The following is an 18359-nucleotide window of genomic DNA, read 5'->3' as shown; positions in this document are numbered from 1 at the left end:
GGTGACTGGCAGGAGCAACCAGGTACTTCAAAATAAACACATGAAAATGATATAGACTATGACTTATAGGATACACATATGCAAACACACACATAGAAAATAAAAATATTAAGGGGAATATACACATTAACAAGCTGCTTGCCTTTTTATTATGGATTCCAACAACAATAATAATAATATGCAAATTGTAATTTGTCCATATATTTTTGATTATTGTTTATTTTTAATGCAAATTAATATGTCAGCATAAAATGTTGTGCTGTGATTATGATTTTTCTTTTATATTCTGGATGAAAGAAAAAGAGTAACTTGTTTATATTTAGTTATTCTGGGTTACAAAATTATACAACAAATATAATATGATGTACTTTATTTAATGCATTCCACTCCAGCATCTTCAGCATGTGTGCAATCTGTGATTCCCCAGCCTCTGAAGTTACATTTTGCAATGGAACTTTCATATCCAGTGCATCTAACATCATCCATCCATATTCTGAACTTCCCTACAAATAAAACCATTGTTACAAAATAAAATATTGTAGAGAAGCCTAAACTTTAGCAGCCAATATATTGTGTTTTCAATTAAAGTAGATCTTCACTTAAAATTGAATTCCAGCCTAAATGTTTTTTTTTTTTTTTGTTTATTTTCTAATTTTGGATACCGTGGTATAAATTATAACCCCCTGCTAAATCTTCTCAAAAGATCACATACAGAAGTAAAATTGCAACAACCAATCTGAACTAAATTCAAAGTAAAAGAAGGCTTCCACCTTGTACATGAAATTCAGACAAACGGGACAATTTGAAATTTTTATTTTAAATACAGCTAGTATGAGTACCTGAATCTGTCTAGCATTCTCTAAATCCCATCAAGGCAAGAATTGGAAGTGGTAGGGCCAGTGTGAGATAGTAAGATTCCTTTGCATTGCCCAGTATTAGCAATCTAATTCTGAGAGAGAGAGAATATAGGGCCTGATCCACAAAAACCGGCCGTAACTTAACTTTTGTCATTTAAGTTACACCGCCGCAAAATCTCTACCTAAGTGCCTGATCCACAAAGCACTTACCTAGAAATTTTCAGCGGTGTAACTTAAATCCGTCCGGCGCAAGGCGTGCCTAATCTAATGGGGCGAGTCCCATTTAAATTAGGCGCGCACCCGCGCCGGACGTACTGCGCATGCTCCCGACGTTATTTTCCCGACGTGCTTTGCGCGGATTTACGTTGCGCCGAGTTTTGAGAATCGCGACGGGCGTATAAAAAAAAAAAAAGAGTTGCGGCGGGAAATTTTTTTTTTTTTAAAAAAAAATGACAGCGACACAGGATAGAAGGGTATACTTTTACAAGGTGTAAACAGTTTACACTTTGTAAAAGCAGCCCTAATTTTGCGACGGCAAACTAATACTTACGGAGAAAAAACGTGGATCTCCGTAAGTGCTAATTTGCATACCCGACGCTGGATTTCGACGAGAAATGCCCCCAGCGGCGACTGCGGTACTGCATCCTAAGATCCGACAGTGTAAGTCCCTTACACATGTCGGATCTTCTGTCTATCTATGAGAAACTGATTCTGTGGATCAGTTCCATAGATAGAAACAGGGATACGACGGCGTATCAGTAGATACGCCGGCGTATCCCTTTTGTGGATCAGGCCCATAGTGCTTTTCACAGTGTTTTCACAGTATTTCAATCTAACACAGGCAGCTTGATGATAAGAGGTAAAAATGATACCGTGACTATACATCAACCTCATTTATAATCAGCAGGCCGAAACCAAATTGGTGACTAAATAGTGTTGGCTTAGCAGCTACTCTAATAAATCTCTAAAAAGTGAGGGGAAATCCTCTTTTTACAAAAAGGTGTTACCAAACAGTTGTCCCTATAAGGAAAATCTATGCATATTCATTGTTCTGGTGGCAATTGTAAAGTTTTGAATTTTCCATCACTTACTGTCTCAGTGACAATGGATCAAGCAATCAAAACTTTACAGAGGTTCTAATCCTTCTCCACTCTATCCATTTTGATTATACCAACATTTTAGCTCAAATGGAGTTCATCAATCTGCTTTCACCCAATCCAGTTAGGACTCTATGCAGGAATTTTACAGAAATAAATTAAGCGGATGAATTTGTGAGATCTCAAATGCTCAAAACACAATGGTTTAAAACGGAACTTCAGGCAGATATAAAAGACACAAATTATTGCAGCTCTCACTTCAATACAGTGCAGGTAAGCTCCTTCCTGCCCAGGCCAATTTTACTGCTGTCACATTTTGAATTACAATTGCCTGGTCATATGATTTATTTTTTAAACTAATTCACACAAATATAGCTTTCTTTTAGTAATAATTTATCACCAACTGTTTTTTTTTTCTTTTTGCTAAATAAACAAAAATTTTTTTGGGGTTTTTTGTTTCTTTTATCAATTTCTTTATTCATAGATTCAGGCCAAACTGTATTCTGTTATATTTCTTTGGTAAAAACATAACCAAAATAAGTGTTTATTTTTAGTCTGCTGGAAAGTTACAGAGCCCACAAACTATGGGCTGGATTCGCGTAGAGTGGCGTATCTTTGTACGGGCGTAGCGCATCTCATATGCACTATACCGACGTAACAGAGAGAGGAAAGAACAGTATTCACAAAGCACTTGCTCCGTACGTTGCGCCGGCGTAGCGTAAATTGTCCGGCGTAAGCCCGCCTAATTCAAAGTAGGAAGGAAGTGGGCGAGATCCATTTAAATCAAGCTTGACCCCATGTAAATGATGGGCCGAACGAACGGGGCATGCACGTGCATGCTCAGAATCACGTCTAATTTACTCCCTAAGCTACGACGGCTACGACTTTATATTAGTCTTTTCCAAGCATCAGTCTTAAAGGACTACCATAAAATAGAAATATCAAAGTATGTCCCCACCATGGACAACTAGGTCAGCAAGTAAATGTGAAGAAAAATATAAATACACACTTCCAAAATTAATATACTAAATACTACCTTACACTAGTAAACTATAGACACTGGTCCTTTCAGAGCATTGTAATAATCTGAAAATAAATCTTACAAATTTATAAATGTGGTAGCTGCACTAGATTTTTTAGGCTTATTTCCATTTATTTTCATCTAGTGATCAGACCAAGAACATTGGGCCAAATCCTCAAAATTCCTGCCTAACTTATCTTTTCCCATTTAAGTTACATTGATTTAAAATTTCTACCTAAGTGCCCGATCCACAAAGCACTTACCTAGAAATTTCAGGCCGTGTAACTTAAATGTCTCCGGCGCAAGGCGGTCCTCTTCTGCAGGGGGCGATGACAATTTAAATGAGGCGCGCTCCCGCGCCAGCCGTACTGCGCATGCTCGTGACGTCATTTTCCCGACGGGCAGCACGCAAAATTACGTTAAGCCGGGCTTTGTGGTTTGCGACCGGACAATAAAGTTGCGTCGGGTAAAAAAAATTCAAAATTTAAAAAAAATCGCGGCGATCGAAAAAAAGGTCTGTTTTTACAAGGTGTTACTAGTTTACACTTTGTAAAAGCAGAACTAATTTTACGTATGCAAACGTAAACTTATGCAGAAAACACAAAGCTGAAAAGCTTTGTGAATCTCCGTAAGTCCTCATTTGCATACGCTAGGCGGCATTTCGACACAAAATGCCCCCCAGCGGCGGATGCGGTACTGCATCCTAAGATCCGACAGTGTAAGTCTCTTACAGATGTCGGATCTTCTGCCTATCTTTGGAAAACTGCTTCTGAGGATCGTTTCCAAAGATAGGCACAGGGATATGCAGGCTGAACAGCAGTTCCGCCTGCGTATCCCTTTTGAGGATTTGGCCCATAATTCCTGTCTTAGGGTTACTCCAATCTATGGAGAGACAATGGAAACACCCTCAGATAACAGAATTGTCAACCTATGGAGAGAGTAATGTTAGATTCACTGGCAAATTTTGATGGACTTGACTAACAAAGCTGAATTCTAACTAAAGCTGGTTAGGCATGGATCAAAATGTGCCTGGTTCAGCAGGGAGCAGCCAAATTTTGATTTGTGTATAGCCCTCCCTGTTAAACAGACCTGCCCACCTCACATTTAATCAGTGGCTGCAGCCAATCGTTGACAGTGGAATCCCAGCTGTAAGATTACAAAGTCCCAGCTGGGAAGGGGGGAAGGATTCCTGCATTTGGGTCTTTTGTTTATTTCAGTTCACTAGTTGAACAAAGAAAAAAGATCCTTGTGTACCCAATTTATCACTTTTATACAGTCACTGGAACTGTTCCATTTCCTTTTTTGTTAATGGTTTTATAAATATGAAAAAAAAAAAAAGATGTCCTGTGTAAGCACCTCGTTAAACTAAAATTACAGCTTTCCTATTACTCAAATAGTTTGTCTGGGCCAAGCTGGCCCAAAAGGACAATTTCCATTACATAATAATACAACCACTGTGAACGCTATAACGTGTAATAGCATTAACTACATGCAGCAAGTGGATTAACAAAAGGGGACTTTTTTGGGGGATTAAAACATTTTTAATAAAGGATTTGCAGAACATTTTGATGGCTTTATTACTAGGTTACATAATTTTTCTGTGAGTTAATATGGTACTAGGTACCCAATGCTAATTCACGTGTGTGAGTAGTATCTGGGGGGGGGGCCCTATTAAGGAGGCTTCCAGATTCCAATAGGCCCTCACCTGCAGATCCCCACAACTACCAGTCAGAGCTGTGGAATTAGACGCTTGTCCTCATCAACGTGGGGAGAAGGAGCTTTGCTAGGAAAATACCCTCTGGCGAGGCACCCCTCATGTAGAGGGCATATGGCCTAGTATGGTTCAGAAGGAGTGTGCACACTTACTCCCCCTTTCTTGGCCATCGCGGCTGCATGGTCATTCTAGGGTCTGATATAGATATTTAGGGGGGCGTCATGCATTTTTTTTGCATGGAGACAAGCCTTCAAATCCATAGCAGACTCTAAGAATTTGGTTTAGGTTTATTGGGGGACATCTGTATTTTTGTTTATGCATGAGGTACCCCCCTAAAATCCAGACCACACTCAAAGGCTCTAGTATGTATTTTGTGAGAGGAACAATTTTGTTTTTACTAGTTTTGCTTCTTGTTGTAGGGTGCGCTATATCAAAAAAACATTTACAAAAAAAAGATACAATTTTAATTGTCGGCATTTACATTCATTGCCAGCGTCTTTAAAAAATAAAAAAAACACAGCACCACTCCAAAGGTCCCCCAGAATACATAGCAGACCATTGGAGAGGTCTGTGGATCTGTGTGCCTTTTCTTTTTGAACAAAGAAACTGTTAATGTCATTTGCAATTGTAATACTTTTTTCGTTTGTAGAGGGCAAGGCTCACCCCTCATTTCAATGAAGTTTGGGTTCAGCATCTTCTTTGCTGAACTCTGCTTTAGCCAAAACCAAGGCAGTCCGGCTCATTACTAGTCACAATATCCAACAAACAGACTTACTGGCCAGATCACAAGGTGAAAAAAAGTTAAGGAACACACAAGCAGCCACCATTTTTAATGATTGGCAAGCTGCAATTTATAAAATTTCTGTTTTCTAGTTTAGATACACTTTAAGGGGCTCATCTGGGGCACTATCTGCTCGGTATTAAAATCTGCAGTGATACTGCATGCATCCCTGTTCATAAAATGTAGGCCTCAGTATGCAGTCTGTAGTATCCAGAGTTCTCCCTGCTTATTGCAGCAGAGAGATTTGGGTTTTGAGTTGACTCACCACTTATTAATCAATATGGATTAAACACCTGTACATTATTAGTATGTTATGATTTGAAATGTTACCTTGACCAAAGGATGCTTTGTTAGAAACCTTGGAAACTCCAGAAAATCCCAGCATCTTGCACACCACTTTTCCATCATTATCATCCCAGTGATCATCACATATGGTGCCCCACTGTCCATTGTAAAATACCTCAACCCTTCCTTTGTGAGGCTCAGAGCCATCAATGAGGCGAACAGTGGGTTCTATAGTAACAATTAGAGGATAAGAAAATAACTTTAGATATCTTAAAATGCTGTGCACCACTTTGACAACTATAGATAGTTATTAACATAAATATATTGGTGTATGGTAGACTCTTTTGTTTATTTAATGATTTGATTACTCAGATTAAGAACACAGATTTTTTTTCTTACTTTTTTAAAAATGTATTTACAGATGTATTAAAAAAAAAGAAGAACTTTAAACCATGGGCTGCTCTTATCAAAAGATAAAAGTAAGATATTCAGGAATCTTATTGCAATAAAAGATGTCTTAGATAGAAAACATATACCGGTATATTTATAATCAATAATGCCTTTTAATGTAATTTGGTGGCATTGGACAGGTTTTAAGTACCGTAGACAGACTAAGTACCGGTACATTTTTTTCATAGAAATTATTTGATTGGAATTTACAAAGAAAATATTAAACTTATTTTAAATACCCAATACACAATTAAAGTAATTAAAGGTTTACAGTATTTGCTTGTTCACATTCTTCATTATTTTGGCAGACACCCAAACTGTTCGCCCATCACTATAAACAAAGTTATGTTTTAAAACCCAACTCTGAGAAACATGGAAATTCTACATTGTAGTGAATTTGCGTCCCACTGCAAGAGTTACTTGATCATTTAAGTCTAAGAGACGTGTTACAGTAAATTTGAGAGAGAAGAAAAAGCACCTCTAAGTGCAGACAGTTTACAGGTTTATTAGGTACAATAAAATACTAGGGGCAACTCACATGGAGTGAAGTATTATCAGCAAGGGGAATCCGGGATGTCAGTGCTGGATGTCCGCAATGTCCTAGGATCTCCCCATTTTTGTTGGATCACTTCCTCCTGTCCTATGAACTTCATACTTATATGGACTTCTTATAAACTTCTTATGAACTATTTATACAGAGACTGCCCCCTCCCCCCCCCCCCACACACACACACACACACGGGGGGGGGTCTGGTTACCTGTTGGCGCCTTCTATATTTGTGGTGTTAAAGTAGATTTAATTACCCAATCCTCTGCTCCTCCATGCTGCTAGAGTGGTCCCCCCAGCATCCGCTCCACTATACTCCAACAGTCTAAGGTCCTGATGTAATCAAGACCAATAGCCCTGCATTGGATGTGAGGATGCTGAGGGACAGTATAGCGAGGGAGTGGATCTGATAAGTAAAAAGCACTTTTACTCTCTCTGACTAAAGCAGCAATTAAAGCAGCCCCACTGCAAGGGATAGCTTTCAAGCTTCCCGGAGTCGGGCTTTAGAATGATTCTTTTTACCACAACACCAAGAAATTAACATTACCAAAAAAGTAAAACACATTGTGGAAGAACCTAAACAGCTGAAGTGAAGTCCTTCAGTATATTTATATAGTGTACTTAATTTGTTATAACCAACATCCTTTCTGAGACTTGGTGTTTTTTTTTTTTGCTAGAAAATTACTTAGAACCCACAAACATTATATATATTTTTTTTCTAACACCCCAGAGAATAAAATCGCAGTAGTTGCAATACTTTCTGTCACACCATATTTGCACAGCAGTCTTACAAGTGCACTTTTTGGGAAAAAATACACTTTTTTGCATTAAAAAATAAGACAATGGTAAAGTTAGCCAAATTTTTTTATATTATGAAAGATAATGTTACATTGAGTAAATTGATACCCAACATGTCACGCTTCAAAATTGCGCCTGCTCGTGGAATCGCGTCAAATTTCTACCCTTAAAAATCTCCACGTTTAAAAAAATTCTAGAGGTTGCATGTTTTGAGTTGCATAGGAGGTCTAGGGCTAGAATTATTGCTCTCACTCTAATGATCATGGTAATACCTCACATGTGTGGTTTGAACACTGTTTTCATATGCGGGCGCTACTCGCATATTTTTTTTTGCTTGTTTATTTTACTTTTTATTTTTTTATTTTTACATTGTTCTTTTAAAAATAAATAAAAATAAACTGTAAACATCCAAAAAAAAAGCATGATAGTACCTCTTAAATATGAGATTCAGGGTCCAAAGGACCTCAGATCTCATACTTACACTAAAATTCAATAAAAAAAATTGCTGCCGATAAAAGTGATCTTGCGGCAGACCTGCTGCAGAGACCACTTTTGTCTGAAGCTGACCACTCACTGAAGAAGAGGATACTGGGGTTATAGTAGCTAGCTGCTGCCATAACAACAGTATCCCTCTTCAAAGTGCCGACATATATAGGTGCGAGCCAGTCCGGAGGTGGTTAAGAAAGTTTTGCAAAAGTTAATTTTAACAGCAACGTTAGTGATGCGTTTTTAGCAAAGTCCTGTGATCTAGAATCTAGGCAGAGTACACTACATTATTGTTGCTGTGGATTACTGCATTTTGCTTATCAATTTTACACATACTAAATAATTCAGCAATTGTCTTAGTTTCTCCATATTGTGGTCACACGTACTGTATCTTTATGGTGGTGAGTCTGAGTGCAGTAGAAAAGAGAACTGAAAATATGGTCTGTATTCCAGTTCGTATACTTTTACATCCAACACTGTTCTGAAATTCTTAGCTTCATATTGCTTTAGTTAAATGGTGGAAGAAAAAATTGACTTGACATGTTTTAGAATTTCACAAACCTGATTTAGTAGAAGGAGTTGTGAGGGCCACAGTCATAGAATTTCCTTCTCCTTTTTCTCCTTTTTCTCCTTTTTCTCCCTTTTGTCCCTTTTCACCTTTGGCACCTGAGTCACCTTTTAGAAATTTTAGAGTTTTAATAATTTTATTGATTAATTGAGGTGATGTTTACTTAATTGACAGTGGTATAGGAACACAAGCTCAGTCCCAGGCAATACCATTAGTTGGTAAAGTATTAAATGTGTTGCAAAGATGTAATTCTTTATTTCTCTTTCTTTCTTTCTCTCTTTCTTTCTCTCCCTTTCTCTCCCTCTTTATTTTTTCTCTCTCTTTCCCGTTTTCTCTTTCTCTCTCTCTTTTTCTTTCCCTCTTTTTCTCTCTCTTTCTCTATTTTTCTCTCTCCTTTTCTTTCTCTCTTTTTCTCTTTCTCTTTTTACTCTTTCTTTCTTTTTTTCTCCCCTTTTCTATCTTTTTTTCTCTCTCTCTCTTTTTCTCTGTTTCTCTTGTTCTCTTTTTCACTTTCTCCCTAAACCATTCTGTAACATAACATTACAAATTCTACCTTTAGTTCCCCGTCCTGGATAACCTTGCGGTCCTTTTGGTCCTGTGGGTCCTGGAAAAACATTAAAATAAGCATATTCCCAAGTTAAAATATTAAGTAAAAATAGAGATCGATGGGTTGGTTTACTAAGTGGATGGCGGGGGGAGCAGCAGAGTGACGAGCGATCGCTCGTCCTCTGCTGCGGACGGCGCTGGACTCCAGGACAGGTAAGTGTCCTAATACAGTATTAAAAGTCAGCAGCTGCAGTATTTGTAGCTGCTGGCTTTTATTTATTTTTTTCATGGCACATCCGCTTTAACTTAGCTTTGTGTGAAAATCATGATACTTGCCTGCACATGATTGAATGGCTGAAGTCAGCAGAGCTCATTCACTGAGCAATGTAAACAAATTCCCTTGCAAAGTAAAAATTATTATTTCTTTAGCAAATCAACACCAATGTTTTAAAGTTAACCTATCCTCAAACAAGGCTGTTTTATTTTATGTGCATGCATAAGTAATACAGTATGTTATTTTAACATTTGTAGCAATGTATTATTTTTCAAAGATTTTACTCTCCCTGACAATGCCTGCAACTTACTTGCTACCCAGAAGGATGGCACCATCTTTGGTCAGCCACCATCCATGGGCAGCATCCACTTCCTGAACTAAGATGCTTGTCAATACATGTCACAGTCCTGTAAATTCTTGTAATAGTAATCTTTATGTACCAGGCTGGGTACACACATGTTTTCTTAAAATGAACAGCCCCCGTGCCTCCAAATCTGCATGCTACAAGAAAGTAAAAAAAAAAAAATGCAGTAGTAGTTAATCACATTCAAATGGACTTGTTCTGTAATGTTAAAGACATTTTGTCACATACACAAGCCACTCCTTCAGTTCTAATGAGTGTCAGAAACTACAGACTAGCATTTATAGCTACACAGGTAGCATAGACCCATTAATACAAACACAAAGGAATATGTCAAGGCAAATGTTAAAGGGGTTGTAATTATTTTTCCCCTTAAATAGCTTCCTTTACCTTAGTGCAGTCCTCCTTCACTTACCTCATCCTTCCATTTTGCTTTTAAATGTCCTTATTACTTCTGAGAAATCCTCACTTCCTGTTATTCTGTCTGTAACTACACACCGTAATCCGAGGCTTTCTCCCTGGTGTGAAGAAAAGCCTCTTGAGGGGGAGGGGGCAAGCAGGAGTGTCAGGACACACCAGGGAGACAGCCTTGCATTACTGGGTGTAGTTACAGACAGAAGAACAGAAAGTGAGTATTTCTCAGAAGAAATAAGGACATTTAAAAGCAAAATGGAAGGATGAGGTAAGTGAAGGAGGACTGCACTAAGTTAAAGGAAGCTATTTAGGGAAAAAATGTTTTACCTTTACAAACCTTTTAATTGTCCAAGAACAGAAAAGAAGGTGTGAAAGTTGTGGAAGCACCTTGTTGTAATGACAACAGTAGAAGGAATCGACAAGCTTCAACTCCTTCCACACTCAACATGTAGCCTATTTTTGCCACACGGAAACGCAAAGTAATGCTACATGTTTTTCAAATGTGAACAGCTTTGTTCACTGTCCACATTGTCCGATTGAAGCCAATTCAGGAAGCTGCAAAAACATGGCTCAAATACCTGTTTCTAATGCCAGTGTGAACAGGGCCTTATTTGCTGCATATACTGTATATTCCAGACCAGTGACTCCAAGGTACTCTGGGCCAGATTCACGTAGAATCGCGGCGGCGTAACATATCGTAGATACGTTACACTGCCGCAAGTTTTCATCGCAAGTGCCTGATTCACAAAGCACTTGCGATGAAAACTACGCCCGCGGCCTCCGGCGCAAGGCGGGCCAATTCAAATGGGCGTGTGCCATTTAAATTATGCGCGCTCCCACGCCGGGCCTACTACGCATGCTCCGTTTCCTAACTCCCGCCGTGCTTTGCGCGCCGTGACGTAATTTTTTCGAACGGCGACGCACGTAGCGTACTTCCGTATTCCCGGACGTGTTACGCAAACGACGTTAAATTTTAAATTTCGACGCGGGAACGACCGCCATACTTTAGACAGCAATACGTTTGCTGACTAAAGTTAGGGCACCTAAAACGACGACTAACTTTGCGACGGGAAACTAGACTAGCGGCGACGTAGCGAACGTGAAATTCCGTCTGGGATCCGCCGTAACTCCTAATTTGCATACCCGACGCTGGTTTACGACGCAAACTCCCCCCAGCGGCGGCCGCGGTACTGCATCCTAAGATCCGACAGTGTAAAACTATTACACCTGTCGGATCTTAGGGATATCTATGCGTAACTGATTCTATGAATCAGTCGCATAGATAGAAACAGGGATACGACGGCGTATCAGGAGAAACGCCGTCGTATCCCTTTTGTGAATCTGGCCCTATGAATCCAGACACAGGCAACAAATGTTATCAGAAGGAAATCAAAAGAAGACAGCTCCTACGATTCTGTCTAGACAGGTGTGCTTTAAGCTGGCCCCTGGAGCTTTTAGTAACTAATGCAATACAGGCAAAACCTTCTTTAAAATTCCCAATTGTGCTAAAGTATTCAAATTAAACATTCCAAAAACATCACATAAAAATGTACCTGGTCTTCCAATTATTCCTGCTAAGCCATTGTCACCCTTTTCTCCTTTTTGACCAGGAGGACCTAGAATATAAATTTCAGCAGTTTGAATAACAAGGGATAGTTGAAATAAATTGGTATTACTGTTGAAAATGCTTCATATTCAAGTACAGATATCAAATAACAACTGATAACAAGTTAGATCAAATACTTTTTTATGAACCTATCCAGCAGGTATGCAAGAAGGTCCTAGTAGTTTCTGACCAGGCTTTCTGATTAACATCACCTGACAGGGGAAGGTCACATAAGAGTTTTAAGTGAATGTCCCTTTTTCATAAAAATTCCGGGAATCAGAATTGACCACTTGGGTGATAACTAATTTATTACCTCTGTAAGCCAGTTAATGGGAAACTTTCTGAATCTTTAGGTATTTATGTAAGGAAATATCCTTGTCCGATAGGATGTTAGATACAAAGAATCCATTGAAAAACCCCAGGATTTTTTTTTGTTTCTTATTCATAAATTCTATCTCTTTATAGGTATGTGGTACAAATTATGTTTTTTGTATTCATTTCTTATTAGTAGAAACTTTGGGTTAACATTACCTGGTCAAAGAATTAAACAAATATGACTAGTATACATATAAATATATATGTCTTTACAAAACACACACATATATATATATATATATATATATATATATATATATATATATATATATATATATATATATATATATATATATAGAGAGAGAGAGAGAGAGAGAGAGAGAGAGAGAGAGAGAGAGAGAGAGAGAGAGAGAGAGATAGATATGTCTACATATATATCTAGATATCTAGATATATATATATATAGATATATCTATAGCTAGATATATAGATATTAGGGAATAGTTATCAGGGAATTACATTTTAGCATAATAAAGTAATCAATGTATCATTTTTTTGGGATGAACTGTTTTTGTTTGGTGATATTTTCTTTTAAAATAATGTTTGTGCAATCCATAGACAAAAGATGTTTGGCAATATTTTCTTGCAAAATAATGTTTTGTGCAATCCATAGACAAAAACTTCACATTTTAAATGGTCCTGAATTGATTAGGCAAAATAAACATGAAAAAAGCACCTGGGCTAGATAGCTTACATCCATAAATCCTTAAAAAGCTGAGCTCAGTTATTTCAAAGCCATTGTTCCTAATTTGTAGATGCTTTTTAATGACTGACTGGGGGCCAAGGGATTGGAGTAAAACAAATGTGGTACTTATATTCAAAAGGGGATCAATGCCTTCATCTAATAAACATAAACCAGGAAAGTTCTATTGTCAGAAGGACCTTGCAGTGGTTAGTAAAGGACCATATAAAAAAGTATGTAATGGGAAATAAAATAAAAACTTATAGCCAGCATGGATTTATAAAAGATACTTGTTAAATACAAATCTACATTCTTTATATGGGTACGTAAATAAAAATGTGAAATATAGGATGGCTATAGATGTAATTTTGACTTCTGGGAAAATTGGCTTCTGGGAAAGTTTTTGGCATGGATCTCAATGTATAAGTTAAGATCTGTTGGTTTAAAATGTTTCTTACTAGCCCGGGATTATTAAGTGCTGTACCCCAAGTTTGAGTTTTGGTACACTACTCTTGTACATAATGTGACAAGTTAGGGTTTTGTAGCTCAGTGGTAGTGCCAAAACAGTGAGTTTACTCCACGCCAGAAGTAGTTTTCAGAGCTTTCCTGCCCACTTCTATTTAAAAGAAAGTCAAAAGTTCACGCAGGGGGGTTCTCGTCATAAATACGAACCAAGCATAACATTCAGCCTCCTGGCTCTCAACTTTACTGTTACGAGTAATATCTTTTGGCCCAACTGACTATTAATACCGTTCGGTCCTTCTGACCATCAAACACATCCCAGTGTTCATGCACAGATGCTATACCTCAGCTCTGCTTCTTACCTGGCAGCTTCCTGTTGCTTTGTTTCTCATAGAGTCTCTCTCAGGCTCGCACCTTGATCCGTCCTGTCCTGGACAGTACAGTGTATACAAGCACCTCTCACCGCTCCCTTCACACACTTTGGAGGGTGGGGCTCTGAGCTCCTACTGTGGCTCTCATATGAAGCCAACACATACCTGTTCCATAAGTGTGCTTGCTTCTTACAAAATCTGGTGTAAACCACAATATTAAACAGTGGCACAGGGTCACCCTGCCACAGTTATTATGGTTTGGAATTAATAATGTGTTTGCAATGAAGTGGAATGCAATGGAAGCAGTATTGACTTTTAGCTACTTGCCAAATGAGGTTCAATGTTTATACTTGGGAGCTAAAAACAGGCAATGCACCTTCCAACCTACTATTTTTCTACCATGTTTAAAATAGTTATTTAGTACAGAAACAATGTGCGAGCCAGGCACTCTTACAATATCTTTGATCCCGCTGTCATTAGACAGTGCAGGTCACAGGCAAAAGGCATAGAGTCAATCAGAGTGACTTTGTGCCTTGTCATTGCTGTGATGACCAATCGCTGGTGTAAACACTGCAGGTGTTTACCTCTGAGAGACCTCCCATTGCTCTCAGAGTGACAATTTAGGATGGATCCTAACAGTGATCATGGAGAGCAAACAAAAGTTAGCTGCTCTTGAATGAACCTGGCTTAGCACTCCTGGGGGATAAAATAGGGATTTTCCAAGCCCATCAGTTAATTGCTCAAGTGATCCCCCTCTCTACTTTAAGTTACTTTGCTTTGTCAGTCTTGTCATGGGTAAGAAGGACCTGTTTACACCAGTGCACCGTAACTCTTGCCCATTGGTATTTGTTGTGCACGTGCTCTGCTATGTGTTTGGGTTTAGCACATCACAGTGTTTACTGTTTGAATCATGACATAAAGAGTGTTTGACATGGAACACATAGATTGTGCAAATTATGTTTTTTTCTTTTGCAGTGCACATTAATGCACTTGTAGTAAACAGAGCACATGGAGAACACACTTTCTATTAGCTCCCTTGTGTTACATAATCCAGATCAATGCACTTGGAGTGAATGAGTCCTAAAAGAAGCATGACAAACCGACACCTGCTAAAACTGGTGGGAGTTTCATAATTAAAATTGAGAGAATTTTAAACTTTTTGGTCTTTTTTACTATTACTTATGAATATGACTGTAAAGGGGTTGTACAACATCCAGAGCCTACAAATATATTTTTCCAGGACCCAAAGCTGGTCCGGACAGCCACCAATAGTCATAAATTTGTAGACACAGCTGTGCAAAGGTATGCATCAGGGGTTGAGTAAAGCACTATCTACATATAAGGCATACATCCGCTCACATGCTGGTGCTTTACACAACAACATGCACGTAGCTCCATACAGCTCCATTGTCTAATATGTATGGATGGTTGTAAATGGCAGCTGCATGTTACCGGTAATGTTTTTATGTAGGCCCTGGATGCTGTACAGACATCTTATGGTTATCTTATATAGTAAAAAATACCAGTGGTTTTTAACCCCCCCCCCCCCCCCCCGGCCATTTACCAAGTGTCTGCTATGGAGAGCAGTTATTGTAAGTGGAAGTTTAAAAATGTCCTTGTGCTTACTGTTGGTGTGTATTCCCAGTGTGCGCACAACACCTATAATAACATCAGGCAATGGAATTCATAGACTAAAGGCACTGAACCAGAATTGGCTATCAGAGCAAACACAAATGTAAACTACTGTTTACATTTTACAGCCTACCCCTTTCTTTGACAATTAAGGGAGTGGAAGAAGGAGGGTTGTTGCCCTTACAGGACCAGGGAAGAGAAAGGCAGCAGACGGAAGGCTGTGATTCAAGGTCTGTATGTGGATGGGGGGAGATTAAACGGCCACTAAACACCCGTTTTGTGAGATTGCTTTGGGGGGATTCAAGTGCCATCAACTCCAGCAAGGGAGGCAGAGAGGAAGACCTTTATGTGGGTATATCTAGTAGAGAGATACCAACTTATATATTACAGACTAAAGAACAGCATACAATGCCAATCTGGAACCTCTATGCAAGGAAACAAATAAGATGCTTTCCTGTGTTAAATGAGGCAGAGCAAATTTACCAAAATCATTTTGGTATCCGTTCATAGAAAGGATGTTCTGAAATTGGAAAGCAATAAATTAATTAGAAACATAAAGTAACTCTACTAGAAAGATATAGTAAAGCAGAATTAAAGTTCTCACAGTGGGCTAGACCCTTTACATATTCTGCTAGTATTAACAGTCAGGGCCAACAGTTGGGGTGGGCAGTTGATTGGGTCCTGCAAATCCTGACGGTCCCCAGGAGCTGCTCATCTTCTTTTCTCTGCAGGAAGACAGAAACTAGATACTACATATCAAGTAGAACTTTACTGAAGTATGCTGGGACTAAAGTGGGGGCTGGCTTCTGATTGTACATATGGTACAGGTATATTTGTGTGTATGTTTATGAATATAGTGCAGTGCTGTTTGTACAGTATGTTTGTAATATTTGAATAATGAGTTTATGTGTAATGTGCAGATTTTGTGTGTATGTGTGTAATGTGTACATTCTGTGATTGTTTATGAATATAATGCAGTGCTGTGTGTATGTTTGTAATGTTAAAATCATGCATTTGTGTGTAATGTGCAGATTGTGTGAATGTTTATGTATGCATTGCAAATTGTGTGTATTGTGCAGATTGTATGTATACAGTATTTAGGTTTCATTCGCACAGATGATTGATTACTGCTATTGGGTTTCACAGCTGGGAACGGATAGGTGCAGCCTTTCCATCCTATACACTGCAATGACAGGCTGTCAGCAGCCATAGCTTTTTGTTGATGTTCGCACAGCCAGCAATTAACTGAAGTGCATCCAGCTATAAACACCGCAGCTAATCGCTGGCTGTGTGACCTGTCACAGTTAGCTGTGCCCGCCAATAGCCTATCATTGCATGTGGGCTATCTGATCACAGACCAGCTGCATGAACCAATAGATTCCTATTGCTGGGATTTGCACCATTGCTAAACACCCATGTAAATGCAGCTTTATGTATATAATGCAGTGCTGTGTGGTAATGTACCGATTATGTGCATGTTTGTGTGGTGGTGAAAATTATAAACAGTAGGGGCCAGATTCAGTAGATACGACGTTGTAAGTCTGAATCCCCGCCGTCGTATATTTAAGCGTATTCTCAAACTGAGATACGCTTAAATATTGCTAAGATACGACCGGCGTAAGTCTCCTACACCGTCGTATCTTAACTGCATATTTACGCTGGCCGCTAGGGGCGTGTACGCTGATTTACGCCTAGAATATGTAAATCAGCTAGATACGCCTATTCACGAACGTACGACTGGCCATCGCAGTAAAGATACGCCGTTTACGTAAGGCGTTTTCAGGCGTAAAGATAAACCACTAAAAAGATGGCGCAGCCAATGTTAAGTATGGACGTAGGAACCGCGTCAAATTTTTCAAGTTTTACGTCGTTTGCGTACGTCGTCCGTGAATGGGACTGGGCGTAAGTTACGTTCACGTCGAAACCAATGAGTCTTTGCGGCGTAATTTGGAGCATGCGCACTGGGATACGTCCACGGACGGCGCATGCGCTGTTCGTTAGAAACGTCAAATACGTGGGGTCAATAGTATTTTGCATAGAACACGCCCCCAACCAGCCTATTTTGAATTAGGCGGGCTTACACCGGCCCAGTTACACTACGCCGCCGTAAGTTAGAGCGCAACTTCTTTGTGAATACAGGACCTGCTGCTCTAACTTACAGCGGCGTAGTGTACCTGAGATACGATACATCCGCCGAAATCTATGTGAATCTAGCCCTAGATGTTTGTGTGTACATAATGTGATGTGTGTAAAATCCAGTTATTATTACAACAAATTATTATTATTATTATTATTATTATTATTATTATTATTATTATTATTATTATTATACCTCTCAGTGCAAATGTGATGGAAATGTTGATAAGTACAATGGGGGTTATCCTCAAAAGAGATACTCCGACTTAACTGCTGTTCAGTCTGTGTGTAACTTTGGAAACGATCCTCAAAAGGCTTTTTCCAAAGTTAGACAGAAGATCCGGCATGTGTAATTGAATTACACTGCCGAATCTTAGGATGCAGTACCGCATCCGCCGCTGGGGGCATTTAGAGTCGAAATGCCGTTGCTAGTATGCAAATTAGCACTTAAGGCGATCCACAAAGCTTTCTAGCTTCCTTTTTGCGCCGTAAGTGTTATTTTGCAAGTGTAAAATTAGGGCTCGTTTTACAAAGTGTAAAGTTAGTTACACCTTGTAAAGGCCCATTCCAGCGACGGCATTTGGTATGCTTTCCCGAGGGAGAACTCCACGTCAATTTGTAAAAAACAAAACCGGCATGGGTTCCCCCCCAGGAGCATACCAGGCCCTTAGGTCTGGTATGGGTTGTAAGGGGACCCCCCCTACGCCGAAAAATCGACGTAGGGGGTCCCCTACAATCCATACCAGACCCGTATCCAAAGCACGCTACCCAGCCAGCCAGGAAGGGAGTGGGGACGAGCGAGCGCCCCCCCCCTCCTGAGCCGTGCCAGGCCGCATGCCCTCAACATGGGGGGGTTGGGTGCTCTGGGGCAGGGGGGCGCACTGCGGGCCCCCCCA

General features: G+C 39.4%; 1 protein-coding gene across 1 annotated transcript in view; it reads right to left on the bottom strand.

The window, feature by feature from the left end:
- Nucleotides 1-120: 120 nt before the first annotated feature.
- Nucleotides 121-18359, bottom strand: part of MSR1 (macrophage scavenger receptor 1) — a 42183-nt gene continuing 23944 nt past the window's right edge. The window contains exons 6-10 of the mRNA XM_040334672.1: nt 11753-11815; nt 9158-9208; nt 8598-8711; nt 5801-5983; nt 121-503 (exon numbers count right to left, since the gene is read on the bottom strand). Of these exons, the coding sequence (XP_040190606.1) occupies nt 370-503; nt 5801-5983; nt 8598-8711; nt 9158-9208; nt 11753-11815 (545 nt within the window). The 3' untranslated portion in view covers nt 121-369. The remainder of the gene's footprint in view (nt 504-5800; nt 5984-8597; nt 8712-9157; nt 9209-11752; nt 11816-18359) is intronic.

The sequence above is a fragment of the Rana temporaria genome, chromosome 1, assembly GCF_905171775.1.
Source record: "Rana temporaria chromosome 1, aRanTem1.1, whole genome shotgun sequence".
NCBI lineage: Eukaryota > Metazoa > Chordata > Amphibia > Anura > Ranidae > Rana > Rana temporaria.
The sequence above is the reverse complement of the archived record's forward strand: the minus strand, read 5'-3'. Positions and strand labels throughout refer to the sequence as shown.